Here is a 17,382-nt window from a genome sequence, read left to right as displayed (position 1 = left end):
AATCAGACAGGCCACCCACCCTAAAACAATAATGAGCCGGAGACCCGCCTCTAACACTCTGATACTGCTAAATTAAATTTAAATTTAAATTAAAAATCATTACAATTCCCCACAACCACACATCCACACATCCATACATCCCCACAGTCAAAATCAGCCCAAAATCAACACAATATATTTTAGGTTCTATCAATCTAGCCTGATGATTCACGTGGTGGTGATGAAATGCCTTGTGCTACCATTTTACTATGGTAAAATTGTTATTACTAGTTAATATACATTTGCCATTTATGAAGGAGTCGGAGTTGGACAGTAGAAAAATAGAGGAGTCAGAGTCAAAGGTTTGGCGTACCGACTCCACAGCCCTGCCTTCAGGTATATCAGTCTCAAGCCATGGAGGGCTTTAAACCAGTTTTGAATCATAACAATACAGTGACATAGCTGTATTTTGGGCTAATTGCAGTTTCCACCAGCGTAGGTGGAGTTTCGTTGTCAACAACAGCTCAGTCAATAAGTTGGTAACACAGCTGTGCTTAGTTGTGGTGACTTCTGAACTGACACCTTCCTTTGTGTGTAAGCTGTTTTGTGTTGGGCTAGAGATAATCTCTTAGCCTGCTATCTGACACAGCAGCACACATCTGGCCTTCATCTTAGAATTCCTAATAGCAAAGCTAAAGTGTAATTGCCAAGCATAACTATCCTTTACTTAGGGGCCACAAAATGGCTGAAATGTTTGGTCAGGCAATGAGGCCAAAAGGAAGATGGCTCCTTAGCTTAAGACTTTTGCGGCTGAAGCAGAGTTGGACATATGAAGGAGCAGGAGGCTGCCATAGCTCCCAAAATAAGGAGGACTGTAATCAGTTTTACTTTGTCTTTCCCTTTTCCTGGGCCTTGGGACCCATCCTGGTGGCAGCACATGACAAACTGGAATGCCCATTGGTATGTAGATAAATATATTCAAGCTCTCAATAGTCATCAAATGGACAACTCAAGTACCGGGTGATATCCAATGATAGTCATACCCAGAATAGACCCAATGAAACTGATGGGCTAAAGCCCATCAATTTCAGTGGGGTCTACTCTGAGTATGACCAACCCATGGGAGAAAAAGGAATTAATTAAAATGGAAAGATGGTTCGTAACACAGATGCTTGATCACATATGCAGCCATATGCAGAAGCGTACATGTGTCCCTGTAAGGGGCATGATTTCTAAGACCTTGGGCCTAGAGTCACCTCACCATTGGGATTTTGCCTTGCACACCTTGGGTGCAGAGTCTTTTATTACAGGAATAAACAGTGGTTGGTAGGTACAAATATACATGGAAAGACTATTCAGACAACTCTGCCTGGACCACCAGCTTGACTTGCTTCATTCTCTGGGGAGCAAAAGAGGTAGAAAATGACATCAGTGAGGAGAGAAAAGGATGCCAGTGATCTGGCAGGTTGCTATGGCACAACCAGGAATTTCAGAAAGTAAATGATGTGGGTTTGGGCAACATGATGGTAGAATGGAGAGTGAAAACAGGAGAATGACACAGAGATTCAGAAGGACTGAAGTGCAAATAATTTTACCTGCCCCATAGCTGAGTAAAGCATGTGCATGTATAAGGCTGAGGTGTCACAGTTTTGACCACACCCACATTTGGCATGAGGTCATTAGTCAAGGTTGAATACAGCCCTCGGGCCAAAAAGAGGTTAGTCACCCCTGGCTTCAAGGGAGAGCACAAGGCTTCGTGTTCCCTTTAGGTTACTAGCTGAGACTGATGAAAATAACAAATATGGAGAAGAGGAAACGGTACAAGGCAGAGGAGACAGAGAAAGAGAATTTGGTAGGACTGGGGCAAACAATCCTGGGAGAAACTTCACAGAGACTGAACAATGTGGTTACTTAGGGTAGGGATGGAAAGATCTGTCAATTTAAGTTCTCTCAGTTTCTCATATTTCCAAATTCAGTTCAAATTTATTTAATTCAGTTCTCCACATTTCTGCAGCCATTTGTATTTTTTTAAAAAAATCCTCATGAAAATTCTCCAGAATTTTAGTGTAAATTTCTCCTAATAAACAGATTTTTGTAGGCAGTTTTGACTCATGTACACATTTTGCAAGCGATTTATCATAATATAATGCATTTTTGTATGTGATTTTCACTCATATATTCATTTTTATGTACACTTTCCCCTAACATATACATTTTTGTAAAGATTGGTTGGCGAACTGCATTGCAAAATTTGAATAAGTGCAAATTTTGAAGGGCGGCTGTGTTTTGCTTTTCATATTGTTTTAGAAAAACCTAATTTGATAGATTTGGCTTGAAATATGAACTGAATCTAATTTTTCGCCCATCCCTACTTGGGAAGGTTTGTTTTTCAAGGGGAAGGTTTACCTAAAACAAAAAGGGAGCTCTCTAAAGAAAAGAGATGGGATACTTTAAGTTTCCTGCCTCAGGGCATTTAGGAAGCAGGTGGGCCATACACATCCCAGCCATTGGTGCTGAATTAAAAGGTAGAGGTGGGCACCATGTGCAAAACTCAATTCAGACACCAGCTAAACTCCGATTGATCTTGACCATTGGTGGCTAGCACAGAAGTACAGAGTGCAAAAGCGACTGTATGTGCAGATCTCTGGTGGAAGATGCTAAATGCTAATGACTGTTGGTCATTACAAGTAGGGACAGTGCTTCTTGGAAAGAAGCTTTTATTTATGACAGGGCTAACAAATGCCAAATGGATAAGTGTATCTGTGGTGGCTTGTGTGCAAAAACAAGTCAGATGCAATAAGCAAGGCAACTGCACATTTCCAGAGTCTTTGCATATCAAATATAGTTATCTTCATATATTCAAAAGGCTGTCATAGATGGAGCAAATTTAATTTCCATTGCTCCAGATAATAGGACCCATACCAATGTGCACTGAGCTTTAGTCACGTTATTCTTTTGTTGTGTTTTATATGCCAGATGTATCACAAATTACCAGCAGACTGGAATTTTCTTGTAATTTTTAATGCTGGATGACTACCTTTCAGGAATGTTGTAGTAGTGAGTTCCCTGTATCACCATGGAGCTGAACTAGATGACATTTTAGGTACCTTCTAATTCTATGATACTATAATGGGTGAACGTTTAACTCCTGTTTGGGAGGGCAGATAGTGTATGGTTTGCTTCCTTGGCTGTGCTGGCTCAAGCCCTGCTTTGCACAATCACAGGTGATGCAAAGCTTTAGGAGACAAGGAGTGGGCGTGCTTAAAATGACACTGAAGTGGAGCACCATGGTAAGATGGCAGAAGACAAGAAATGAGGCTGTTTCCTACCTAGGCTCACTAATTACATTGTCTCTTCCTGTACGTGAGGCTTTTGTTTTGTTGTCAGAAGCCTCAAACGTTTATTTTAGAGCTCTTCAACAGTACTAAAACTGTGGGAAGAGAGGTTTGCTCTTTCTGAAATTGCTGAGTAACTGATGTTTTTGTTGTAAATGAATAAACACTATCAAAGCACTGTGTGCTTATGAATGGAAGCACATCAATTAAAGCCAAATGAGCACCAAGTGAGCAAATCACAGCTGTGCACCTTGTGCCCAATAATCCTCAAAGAAGAATCTGAAATCAAATTCACAACTCTGTTTCTCTCTCTGCGTGTGTATAGTCTGCAGATATACTCTATGTATGAAGGCAGGGGTACTGTTTATATATGATTTTAATAAGAACAATTTTTTTTTCCCCAAATAAAATTGTGATACATCCGGCATGTAAAACACAACAAAGGAAGAAAGTGGCTAAGGTTCAATGCTTATGCCAGGCTCTGATCATGTAAACCTTTCAAATGTAGTAATTGTGCTTGACTAGTGATGGGCTACCCTCCTTTCGACCTTTATTTCCTGGCTGTCCAAAGTGAGTAGGAGAGCTTTTCTTACACTTCACATGTACAGCCCAAGATGCCTTTGTGAGCATTCTATGGTTTGATCGTTCCTTTCACCATAAATTGTAGCTGTGCCTTTTTTACACTCCCCTCTTCTCTTGCCCCACCTCTTTCATCACAACTTTTGACTGTTGAACGTGGGTGTGAGTATGAAAGAAATGATCGAGGTCATGCCCCTGGCGCTCAAATGTGTTGCCTCTCCCTGATTGACTGCCAACCTCAGTGTGTCCTCCCTCTCCTCCTCCCACTGATAATATTCCTCTCATTGCTCCATGTTTCCCAGATGTTTTCTTATCATGCTACTGAATCGTACCGTTTCAAGTGACTTCTCTGAGCAGATGTTCTCAGGCATTCTACAGTGTTGACAGCGGGATTTTTTTTTTGCACAAATGCCATATTGATTTGTATTGTTGCTCCTCTCACATAATAGAGATTCCCAGTTTTAAAAAAGGAATAAATAACATCAATGTTTCAGTAACTGACTACAGTGACTGTGGAGATCTACACCTGCCTGAGTGATGGTTACTCAGTCTGGCCCCACCTAGGTATTGAAGGATCTGTCGATTTCAGTTCTCTCCGTTTCTCAATTTTCCTATCTTAAATTCAGTTCTCCACATTTCTGCAGCAATTTGTGACTTTAAAAAAAAATCCTCATCAAAATTCTTCGGCATTTGAGTGCTAATTTCTCCTAACAAACACATTCTTGGATGCAGTTTTGACTAATGTACACATTTTTGCAAGCCATTTTTACTAATATAATGCTGTACTCAGGGCCGGTTCCAAAGGGCGGCCAGGTTGGGCACTGGCCCGAGGGCCCCGCAGCTACAGGAGCCCCTGCGGGACCCCTGAGGGGCCCTCCGCTCCCCTTCCGCAATCCGTGGCACGAGCCGCACCGTGGATAGCAAGACAAGAGCTTCCGAGCCACCCCCCGCCGCCGCCGCCGCCACTGCCTGCCACCCGCCACCCGCTTCACCTACCTTTCTCTGCTGTTTTTTGAGGCTGCGCGCACTGCGCACGCAGGGTTGCCATCAATCAAGATGGCAGCCAAGGTTTCCGTAAGGGACTGAAGCCTCTGCCGCCATCTTGGTTAATGGCAGCAATGCGCGCGCTGTGTGCCATCAGCCACAATGGCAGCAGAGGCTTCAGTCCCTTACGGAAACCTCAGCTGCCATCTTGATTGATGGCAACCCTGCGCGCGCAGTACACGCAGCCGCAAAGAACAGCAGAGCAAGGTAGGTGAAGTGGGGGGATGGTGGCGGGTGGCGGGCGGCGGCAGGTGGCTCAGAAGCTCTTGTCTTGCAATCTGCGGCGCAGCTTGTACCATAGATCGCGGAAGGGGAGCAGAGGGGCCCAAGGCAAGCTGATGCCCAAGGGCCCCGGCATTCCTGGAGCCTGCATGTACCTTCCAAAACTGTGCTGGGATCTGAGGTCTTGACCTTTCAAAGCAAACTGCAATATTTAGAGCTGAAATCCTGAACACAACTAGGTGCTTCTACATCCTATTCTATGTTGGTTTACTTCAACATATAACATATATAGTATTTTTCATCTATATATTTTAATAGATATTGGACCTATTTTCTCACTATGTGCTGGTGTGAGGTGATCCAAACTCTGGAGGTTTATCCATCAATGTACCTATTTATTGAGCATTCCTCCTAATTTGCTTGCACAAAGCTAACAAAGAGATTAGATTCTATCCAATAGTTACTGACCAGTCATTTTGATTTGTTTGTTGGGCATTCTGATTCGCTTACGGGACACTTAGACACCTGCCCATTAGTCATTAGTTTATTCCACACTTTCCAATACAATTCCCCAAACCACTTTCCAAACCACAAAATGTCTGATTCCTTTTTGAAGTGAATTTGACATAGCCCTTGAATCCACTTTAACTACACAAATCTGAAGGGTTGTATTCAACTAATGAGTAGACGCATTGAAATTAATAAACCTACCTTAGTTTTGCCCGTTACCTTTAATGGGTGTACTCTCATTGACTACCACTCAAGTTATGTTATATACTTGAATGCCTCCAGCAAAATAGTGATAGTCTGAAGGCACCCTGTGTGTCAAATGTTCAAACTCTCATAATAATAATAATAATAATAATAATAATAATAATAATAATAATAATAATAATAATAATAATAATAATAATAATAATAATTTGGAGGGAGTTCAACGACTTTGCATATTCCAAGGAGCCAACGTTTTCCAAGATGGGAACTCTTGGTTCAATGTAACACATGGAGTTCCTGAACTAAGCAAAGCCTTTGTTTAAGCCATTTCTAGTTTCAAAATGTCCCATTTCCTCAAGGGTCTGGATAACGTTGCAGGATGGATGTCCATAGCTTATAAATACAATGGAACCTCCTTAATTCTCAGTGGTAACGAAAACTATTCCTTGATCATTGCATGGTAGCTGAGTGTGATGGAAGTTGCCGCCCTGGGCTCCTGCTGGGAGGAAGGGCGGGATATAAATCAAATAATAAATAAATAAAATAATAAGCTGGAGTACAGCAACATCTGAAGCACCACAGATTTTTCATCCATGCCATAGATGAACAGAGTATTTTTAATGAGCCTTAGACTCCATCCTGGGCACACCACAGTCAAGTGTGAGTCAAGCCCCATTTCCATTATACATTTAAAGCAGTATTATACCACTTCAAACAGTCATGGCTTCCCCCAAAGAATCCTGGGAACTGTCATTTGCTAAGGGTGCTGAGAGTTCTTAGGGGGCCCCTATTCCCCTCAGAGCTGCTAGTTTCCAGAGTTCCCTGGGAAGAGGGATTAATTATTAACCCGCTCTGGGAACTGTAGCACTGTGGGGGGAATAGGGGTCTCCTAACAACTCTCAGCACTAAACAACAAACTACAGTTCCCAGGATTGTTTGGTGGAAGTCATGACTGTTTAAAGTGGTATCATAGTGTGTTAAATCTACAGTGCAGATGGGGCCTCAGTGAGGGTGGTGGTAACACAATATTGCTCAGGCCTCTATAAACCCACCTGCCAACTCCTGGCTTTGGGCAAACCGCCATCTTTACCTGACAGGGCTGTTGTATGAATACAAAATGGGATGACCCTCATGTATGCCACTCTGCATATCCTGACAGATGTATATAAAGGTGATTAAATACATATAACTCAGTGGTGTTTCACCACTGAAAAATGCACGTGGATCATTCCTCTGCAGAAGGAATGTCAGGCTTGGTGTTGGCAAAAAACTGAGGCTTCAGCTAACCTATTTCCCCTCCCTCATTTTTGTTCCTGTAGTTAACAAGTTGTTCCACATATCATTTTTACCTTTCCAAAATGCCACATTTTCAGTGTTTCTAGCACTGTGCAGACAGATGCTGTCACACAAAATAAGAATATTGCAATGGAAATGCAAACATGATCCTCATTCACCCATATGAAATGTTGTAAATTTGGGCCAAAATAAACTTGTCAGAATTGTGCCTCTGTAGTTCACACCAGGGAGTGGTGCTGCACAGCTGGGGAGCTGAGCTAATAAGTGATAAAAAAAAACACTTATTAGCTGGAGAGGAAAGGCTATTATGGCAGCACATAAGCTGGGGGAGGGGAATACACCTCCGCCCCACTTCAGACAAATAAATGACAAAATGTGGAAGCCATAAACATGAGCTCCCAGTAGTATAACAATGGGAAGGGACTGGACAAGCGCTTACTTCACATGTGTTTTCTGAACTAATCCACATATGAAGGCGATTAAAATGCCTTTGACAAATTGGAATGATTTTCACAAGTGAGCACCGGGCCTCCCTAAGGAGGTCCAGTTAGTTGCCAAGGAAGGTGTGAGCAAAACTAGAGGAAGGCAGAAAGGCAGGAGGAAGAAACTTGGATAGGATCAGACTACACAATGTGCAAAAACACCAGCGCAGCAAGGTCACAAGTAAGTCCCAGTCAGTTCAATGCAGTGCTGCCTATGACAGCTGCCACCATCTTCAGGAAGGTAGATTTCAGCTGAACATTAGGAGAAACATCTGATGGTAAGAGCAGTTTGGCAATGGAACTTACTGCTTAGAAGAAGCATCGGCTGGTGGCTCCATATCAGTGGGGCAGTAGAATCTGTTCCAGGTTTTAGTCCAAACTTTCTGGAGCCATCCAAGGCTCTGAAAGCTAAACCCCAAACTAAAACCCAGAGCATATTCCACTGCCCCACTGACACTGGCTCACTAGCCACCACTGCCTAGAAGGGTGGTGGGCTCTCCCTGGCTGCCTGTTGGTCTTCCTACAGAGGCTAGCTAGCTATTGGTTGGGTTTCCCGCCCTGAGCAGGGAACATAGGAAGCTGCCTTATACTGAGTCAGACCACTGGTCCATCTAGCTCAGTATTGTCTACACTGACTGGCAGTGGATCTCCCAGATTTTCAGACAGAGGACATTCTCAGCACTACCTGGAGATGCCAGGGATTGAACCTGGGCCCTTCTGCATGCAGAACAGTTGCTCTGCCACTGAGGTCCAGCTCTTTCCTTCTAGGGGTTAGATTAGAAGTCGTAAAGGCCCCTTCTAACTTATGATTTATTAACTGAAACGAAATCCAGTACTTTCTTACTATATATTAACTCATCTCAACTGCCATTCTGTTAATGAAAGCAAACGCCTCAGAAAGCTCTTTCCACCTTTTTCCAACAGAAAAGTTGACTTTACTAGGGTGGCTTTTACAACATCACAGCGCTTGCTTTTCCCCACCCTGTGAAAATTAAATAGTTCCAGCTTAAAGCATTGACACGTTAATAAGGCTGATTCACACAGATGAGAAATGTCACACAGATGAGGACTTCTAGGGCAGCATGGATGGCAAACTTCTGTAATTAAGTAAGCACAAAAGGGGGGTGGTTTGTTGCTGTCGCCTTTCCAATACAAACCGTTTCCCACCACACCCCCCAATTTCTCTTTTGTTCCCTTGCGAGACTTTTATAGCCCAGTTCTCTCCTTGTTTACTGTCAAGAAAGCGCGCAAAGGACCACAGTCTTCACTGGTGTTAGCGTGCATGTATACTTAGAGCACAACCCTGGTAAGTGTTTTCAATATCATGGCTCAACTCTGAAATATCCCAAGAAAGAAAACGTCAAAAAAAAAAAACCCTCAAGAAGTGCAGAGTGCGTTTTCATGCCTGCTAACTTCAGAGGAGAGGATCCCGACACATAAAACAGCTTATAGACCAGAAGGAATCCTTCCCATCCAAGGAATTGATGTCCTTTACTAGAAATGAGGTAGCAATCCTGGTCCAACTAAACCCCATTGAAATCAGTGGAGTTTCTTCTGAGACGTATAAGATTACACTGAATCCCTTTCCCCCTTGGAATTTCGCTCGTCTCTAAATGGTAATCCGCACTGAAACGCCTCTAACCCCGCATTGGATCCAGCCATACCTCATGCTATCGTCGGTTCCTCCCACCCGGCTTCCGCGCAAAGCACTTCCAATCGAAGCCGGCACAGCTCAATGGAGGCGGAGCCGCCAGTTCTCAGCCACAGGCTCCGGACGGTTTTCCGACGCGCCGGCGCCGTGAGTTATCGCCGCCCCTTTTCGTTGCGGAGCTGCGGGCATGGCGGCCCAAGTCGCGCTGCACAGGAGCGTGGTGGCCCCCGCGGAGAGACACACGGCTTCAGTCATCTTTCTCCACGGTTCAGGTGGATGGTTGGGATCCCTGCGGGAGCTTCTCCTACTTTGGCCAATACTAGAGAATGGGGTGGGAGTAGTAGCATGTCACAGAAAAGGAGTTGCCTGCAAAAAAAGGGGGATGGCTGCTTGTGGGGTAGAGAGGCGAGGAGAATTTGTAAACTTACTTTCTCCTCCGTTCTTTAGAGTTAAAAAGAAAGAGGTTCAGGGGTTCAAGCCAGCCTGACTCACATTTCTACATGAATGGATGCGTGTGCGTGTGCCCTGTAGGGGCTCATTGCTGGATGAACTTTGTGTCTACTGAGTGTAAAGGGATTGCCTATCACTTTGCATTTGGGTGGTGTCCTTTTAAATCAGGGATGGAGAACCTGTGACCCTTCTGGTGTTATTGGACTCCGATGACCAGGATGATGGGAGTTCCTGTCCAACAATATTTGGAAGGCACCAGGTTCTCCACCCTTGATGTTAGCATATTTGGTTTGGCAGGAAGGACACATCTCACTGACTTTAATGTGGTGTGTAGAAATGGGATTTTATCAGTGAAAGATTGACCCATATAGGAAAAGCTGTAGGGATATTGCATTTTTGAAACACTTGTTCTGCATCAGAGCAATGACGTGACACTTTAATTTTTGTCTCGCATATTCCTGAGTGTATGGAAAACAGTATTAATTTGAGCCTCCTATTTAGGTAAGTGTTTCCATACTTGTGGCTTTCCCTTTACAAGCTGATGCAGACATGAGAATGGCTGTGGCTGCCCTTGTGTAAACAGCTTTAATTCACTTTAACCATTTCTCCACATACGAATGTACTAGAGTATATGGAAACAGGAGCCACTTGTGTGAATCTGCCCCCAAACAGCAATGTTTGGTTGTTGGGAAAATGTGATTTTCTACAATGCTGTGTAGAATATGGCTGTGTAAGTGCCTATTGGACAGTGACTGCGCCTTCACTAGTGACAACTTACGCAGTACCCCCTCTTGTGCATTTGGGAAGCTGTTTTCAAGTTTGATTCTACATCATGTTTTTAGTTTTATCAGAAGCTAGAAAGTTTCCACTACTATTCAAGTATGGAAGTGTTCGTGCACCCTTATTTTCTACAAAAAGAAAGAAAATATCTGCAAAGCTACATATTTACTCCTGCACATCCCCTGTCATTTGTGAATCTTTGACTGCAATCATATATCCACTTATCTGGGAGTAAGACCCATTAAACTCAGTGGGACTTACTTTTTGTGTACCTGTATATGGCTTTCTGCTCTCTACCTTTAACCACCCCTCCTTTTTTGCTGCTTGGATTGAGGTTTTCCCTCAGTCCTCCTAGTAGAAAGTCTACCCATTTGATGCCTGTTTAGGGAAAGGACCATGGTTCAGTGGCAGATCACATGTTTTACCAATAAAAGGTCCGAGGTTCAATCTCTGGCACCTCCAGGTAGGCCAGGGAAAGATTCCTGTCTGAAACCCTACAGAGCTGTTGCTAGGCAGCGTAGGCAATGCTGTTCTAGATAGTCTGATTTAGTATGAAGCAGCTTCCTATGTTCCTGTTTCTTTAAATGGCTGATAGCGCTTCTTGTAATGTTCCAAGAAGGTGTGCAGATACAGAACCCACCTCTGCAAGTTCCCCTTTGAAAGTCACAACCAGGTAGCATAGCCAGCCAGTTGCAGAGGCTTGTGACTGTGCTGTTGATTACAGGACCTGGAAAGAAGGTGATATTTAACACCATCACCAGTGGTCAATGTAAGGATGGAGATGGAAGACTTCTTTCAAAACATTCCAAAGTGCAATCTGATGTTTCAGTTCAGCATCCTGGGATGGTGTAATCAGAGGGAGCCTAAGACATTTTGGTAAAAATGTATTTGTCTGGCAGTGCTTCCCTAGTGAAGTTTTAAGCCACAATGGGACTTTGAAGCCCTCCACAACCTGGTGTTCTCCAGATGTTTTGGACTTCAGCTCCCTTCATTTGGCTATGTCCACAACATCTGAAAGGCACCAGACTGCTCTGGATTATGCCCAGTGATTCACCCCATCTCATGGTGCTAACCATTCAGTAAAAAAAAAATGTATATGACCGCTTGCACATTTTATCAATCATACATTAAGGCACCCCTCCTTTCTTCCATCTTAGTAATTATAATTGTTCTAACTAGCATTACCACTACTCAGGAATCAACATCCTAACTCTCCCCGTGCCTTTGTTATGCAAAAATCTGAAGGTAAAGATGTTCATAGCATGAAACTAAGTATAATTACCTGCCAACTGTTACAGATTAAACTGCTGTTTAAGGTCTAGCTACACAGGCCAATCCAAAAGTTGGCAACCCTGTTAGTAGTAGCTCAGACTTTTTCAGGGAGACATGACAATTGGGAAGAAGCTGGAGGCACAAGGGAATTAACATAAGAGTCTTTATTGTTGGTGTTATTTATTAAATTTATATTGTATCCCCAGTAGGAGCCCAGAGCTGTAAACAAAACACTAACAATACGCTAAAACATCTTAAAAACAGACTTTGAAATGTATTAAAACAGAACATCTTTTTAGAAAAGCTTTAAAAACATCTTAAAAAGCAATTCCAACAAAGAGGCAGACTGGGATAAGGTCTCAACTTAAAAGGCTTGTTGAAAGAGGAACGTCTTCAGTAGGCGCCAAAAGGAGAACAGAGATGGCACGTGTCTAATATTTAAGGGGAGGGAATTCAATGGGTAGGCGCCACAACACTAAAGGTCTGCTTCCTATGTTGTGCGGAATGGACCTCCTGACAAAATGGTATAGTCCAGTCCTATGCATCCAATGAATTCAGTGGGATTTAGTCTCATGTAAGTGCAGTCTATGGGACTCCCCATAGCTTCTCTACAAATTGAATGCAAAGTCATTGTTTTTGCTGTCATCTCCATTTTACTCCAAATTTGCTTTGATTATACAAATAATACATTCTACAGGAGAGGGTCAAATTTAGGGTTTGAGGACAATTCCACTGCTGACTCAAGTACTGTACAGCCTTTCATTTTTGATGCATTTCTGTTGGAAGTATGAGTGTGTTTTACAGTTGGATTTAATAGTTTGGGAAGTTAGGGTCCAAAGGTGCTTCCAGACAACCTTTTTATGTAGTATTCATCCTGATTTGTTTGCAGCAATGTTGCTAGGCGACTTTGGTTAAATCAACATTCACAACTGATTTGGTTACGAGGAGACTGGGCAAAGTGGCGTCAAAGCAAGTGCTATTTCATGCATTCCACTGCATTTTCCCATCCATTTCCTTATTGCAAGAAGTCTGATCTTTTGTGGATGCAGGTGTGTTGCACCATAGCTCCAAATCAGCTTTAGTTGCACAATCTGAATTTGCCAGTATGTGATTGAATTCCACCCAAAAATAGCGACAGTGTGGAAACGACTTAAGGGAATGGTCAGATTAACTTTCTCAGTATGGACTGATGTGGTGTTCTGCATTGTTCTCTGATGCCTAGCTGTGCCTGTGATGGTGATTGGCTGTACCAAAAACAATTGCACCTTAGAGGTGTGCCCATTCCAAAGACTTCTACTTTGTACTGATTTTAAGTTAATTATTGGGGGAGAGGATGGCCTAGACAGTGAGTACACAGTCCCAGAGTACTTTAATGTTTTTCATCACTTTAGGGCCATCTTGTTATCTGACCACAGGCATGCTGAGTTTGTTATTCCTCACCAAGTGAGATCCTCTTCCAGCCCAGTTAATTTGTTGTGTTTGAGTAGGTGAGCTAGATCAAAGCCTTTTTCATGTGGGTTTAAATAAACTTTTTTTTAAAAGTGTGAATGAGGCTATAGCACTGTAAAGTTGCTTAAAATGTTTTACTACCCTTGTATTTATGGAAATTAGAAACGTTGTGGTTGCCAGTACCAGGCCCAGAGACAACACCTGTTGCTCAAGGTCTCCAGGATAGTGAGGACTTATTCACAGAAGGTGAAAGCTACCTTCTGTTCACTCCTCTCTCTCTCTCTCTCTCTCTCTCTCTCTCTCTCTCTCTCTCTCTCTCTCTCGTGCGCGCGCACACACACACACACACACCCTGCTGTGTAGATCTCTGTGTGTTGCGACAGTGGAGGTAGGAGGACAACAGAATGGGATGTTACAGTATCGGGCAAGGAATCACTGTCAGGAGCAGCATGCCTCTGAATGCCAGTTGCTGGGAATCACAAGTGGACAGAGCACTGTTGTGCTGAGGTCCTGCTTGCTAGCATATGGTTGGCCACTATGAGAACAGGATGCTGGACTAGAGGGACTTTTGACCTGATCCAGCAGGGCTTTTCTGAGGTTCTAATATCTTTAAAGCAACAGCTCAAATCACTTTTACCCCTTATTTAATCTAAGTTATATGATAGTCTTCCCCCACTTACTAAAACAAAGAAGAAAAAACCCACCTAACAGTGCAATCCTATGCATATTTCTTTAGAAATAAGTCCCATTAACTGATTGATTGGAATGAGCCTAGCCTCCCCATTCCCTGGGGTCATTCACCTCTCCTCTTCTGATAAGGCCGAAAAGAGGGGATCAGAAGCTTTTATTTCCAATTTTGTTTAATCACAGGTTAGCAACAGCCTGACCCATAAACATGGTTAATCTTAAGCAGGGCTGTGGAGTCGGTACACCAAACCTTCGACTCCAATTCCGACTCCTCTATTTTTCTACTGTCCGACTCCGACTCCACCCAAAATTGCTTCAACTCCACAGCCCTGGAAAGGGCTGTAAATGTCTTTTTAAATTGGAAGCTCTCATAGGAGCATTTTTATCGCTGCCTGAATATGCACTGATCTTGGCATCACAGCATTTGTCTTCATCTGGGTCCTGTGTCATACACTGACACACAAAATGTTTTCCATCTTGAGTTATGGTGAAATGCTCAACTACAGCTGACTTCATGGGAATCTTCTTTGACATTAATTTGTCAATCAAAATTTATTTTGAAGTCGGAGTTGATACATTTCTACCGACTCCACCCATAATTGCTTCTGACTCCGACTCCACAGCCCTGATCTTAAGTATGGTTTGTTTGGGGAAAAAAGGCAGCTTCATAAATCATGGTTTGAGGTAGGTTTGTTTCAAACAAACCATATTTAAGATTAGCCATAGTCTGTTGGGTTTGGATGAGATAGCAAGATGCGATTAATCCAAAATGGAAGCAAAACCTTCCATACTCCTTATAGTTACATTAAAAGAGGGGAGGAGTTGTGATAGACCATAGTTTATCATGATGTTCAAATGCAGCTGCGATGTCCAATGGGCCTTACTCCGTATTATGGGGGCGGCCAACATGGTGCCCTCCAGGTGGTGTTGAACTAAAACTCCCATTATCCCTGATCATTGACCATGCTGGCTGGGGCTGATGGAAGTTGAAGTCCAATAACATCTGGAGAGCATCTCATTGTCTATCCCTGCCCCAGTAAGTGTGCTTATTTTATTTTTTATTTCTTACATTTATGTCCCCCCTTTCTCCTTTCATGAAACCAAAGATTGTGTACATGGAGTTCCCAGTGATTTGAGCAAACCCAGACCTGCTTAGCATCAGGAAGGTGGTGGCCTTGTGTGCCTTCCAGAACATACTTTGGGATTGCAGCCTCATAACAAGGATAGGGAGCCTGTGGCTTTCCATATGTTGCTGGGTTTCATCCCCCATCATCCTTGATGACTGGCCATGCTGGTTGGGGCTGATGAGAACTGGAGACCAACAACATTTGAAGAGCCATACCAGTCATAAAGGGTAGCAGATATGCAAGCCTCACACTGCATAGTGAGGAATGTGCATCTTGGAAGCTCTCATTAATATACATTGAAAATTGGCCTGACACATTTTTCTTCAATATATTCAATCTGTTAGTTATTAAAGAGGACCTCTGGTTTTACCAGTTTACAAAATGATTTTTGGATCCTGTAAGAAAGGACTTTTGTGCTCACCATGGAAGGATCTGTTTTGGATAATCTTTGGGTAGTGTAGTGGTTAAGGTGTTGGACTACGACCTGGGAGACCAGGGTTCCAATCCCCACACAGCCATGAAGCTCACTGGGTGACCTTGGGCCAGTCACTGCCTCTCAGACTCAGAGGAAGGCAATGGTAAACCACCTCTGAATACCGCTTACCATGAAAACCCTATTCATAGGGTTGCCATAAATCGGAATCGACTTGAAGGCAGTCCATCATCATCATCATTAAGCCAGAATTCACTGCTTCAGATGTAACAGGTATAACTCTTTTATACAAGCCAGGATTTTTCCACTGAAACTGGCCTACAACAGAGAACGGGATGGGTACTGAGGGAAGAGCTTTCAGCCCCATTGTTTATGAAGCCTGCAATGATCATCTGAACCGGGCCACAAAGCTGCTCTGAAATCCAATAAGGTTGAGCATGTCTTTACAGACGTCGTTCAGTTTCTCTGCTGGATATGTAAATATCTAAAGAAGTCTTTTCTCTTTTTGTATTACTCAGGTGATACTGGCCAAGGAGTAAGAGATTGGATCAAAGGGGTTTTGAGTCAAGATTTGTCTTTCCAACATATAAAAGTCATATATCCAACAGCTCCCGCCAGGTATTCTTTAATGCATTTTCATACTAGCCTTAAGTTCTCTTTTTAAACTGTTTGGAATAATGCTAGTACAAGACCACGTAAACCCAAACATGGTATTAGGTATCATGTGACTTAAAGTTAGGTAGTTGTTTCTTCACTCTCTTAATTATCAACTATTACTGTTAATGAGTGTATAATGGGTGGTATCCAAGTGAAGTGTTCCATCAGTGCAAGGATTATTATTATTATTATTTATATCCCACCCTTTCTCCCAGTAGGAGCCCAGGACGGCAAACAAAAGCACTAAAAACACTCTAAAATATCATAAAAACAAACTTTAACATATATTAAAACAAAAAATCTTTAAAAGCATATTAAAACAAAACATCTTAAAAACAGCTTTAAAAACATATTAAAAAGCACTTGCAGCACAGACGCAGACTGGAATATGGTCTACTTAAAAGACTTGTTGAAAGAGGAAGGGCTTCAATAGGCGCCAAAAAGTTAACAGAGATGGTGCCTAATATTTAAGGGGAGGGGATTCCACAGGGTAGGTGCCGCCACACTAAAGGTCTGCTTCCTGAGTTGTGCAGAACGGACCTCCTGATAAGATGGTATCTGCAGGAGACCCTCACATGCAGAGCACAGTGATCGACTGGGTATATAATTTGTGCAGTGGAACTTCGTTCCCTCCTCTCCCCGCACACACCCTGCACCAAATCTGCTCTAGAGGGGACCTCATGCCAGGATGGGATGGGGGGATGATGATGATGATGATTCATTTATATCCCGCCTTTTTCCCAGAACTGGAACTCAAGACGGCTTACAAGAATTAAAACAAATACAGTTAAAAGCATACAAATAAAACATACAGAAGTTATAATTAAAATGTAATTAAACTAACTGTAAAATTAGAACTATTTAAAACACAGCGATACAGATCAGTAAAACACCCTATTTAATAGCCCGTGCAGTCAGCTCCCAACAGCCTGTTGGAACAGAAAATTCTTCACCTGCTGACCAAAAGACGGCAAGCAGGGATCCAGTCTAACCTCTTAGGAAGGAGTTCAAGAGCCTGGGGGCAGCCACCAAGAAGGCTTTTTCCTGTGTTCCCACCAGACATGCCTGTGAGGGTGACAGGACCAAGAGAAGGGCTTCCCCTGATGATCTCCGGGCTCGGATGTACTCATATGGGAAGATACAGTCCTTCAGATAGCCTGGACCCGAGTTGTATAGGGCTTTATAGGTCATAACCAGCACTTTGAATTGTGCTCGGAAACAGACT

General features: G+C 43.0%; 1 protein-coding gene across 2 annotated transcripts in view; it reads left to right on the top strand.

The window, feature by feature from the left end:
• The first annotated feature begins 9,371 nt into the window (after positions 1–9,371).
• The window catches only part of LYPLAL1 (lysophospholipase like 1), a 36,377-nt gene continuing 28,366 nt past the window's right edge, over positions 9,372–17,382 (top strand). Inside the window, exons 1-2 of one of the 2 annotated variants that reach the window (XM_061625179.1) lie at positions 9,409–9,574; positions 16,019–16,118. In XM_061625179.1, the coding sequence (XP_061481163.1) occupies positions 9,490–9,574; positions 16,019–16,118 (185 nt within the window). In that variant the 5' untranslated portion in view covers positions 9,409–9,489. Of the gene's footprint in view, positions 9,575–16,018; positions 16,119–17,382 lie in introns of both variants that reach the window. The other variant, XM_061625178.1, reaches the window with a different exon arrangement.

This window comes from Rhineura floridana, chromosome 4 (assembly GCF_030035675.1).
Source record: "Rhineura floridana isolate rRhiFlo1 chromosome 4, rRhiFlo1.hap2, whole genome shotgun sequence".
NCBI lineage: Eukaryota > Metazoa > Chordata > Lepidosauria > Squamata > Rhineuridae > Rhineura > Rhineura floridana.
The sequence above is the reverse complement of the archived record's forward strand: the minus strand, read 5'-3'. Positions and strand labels throughout refer to the sequence as shown.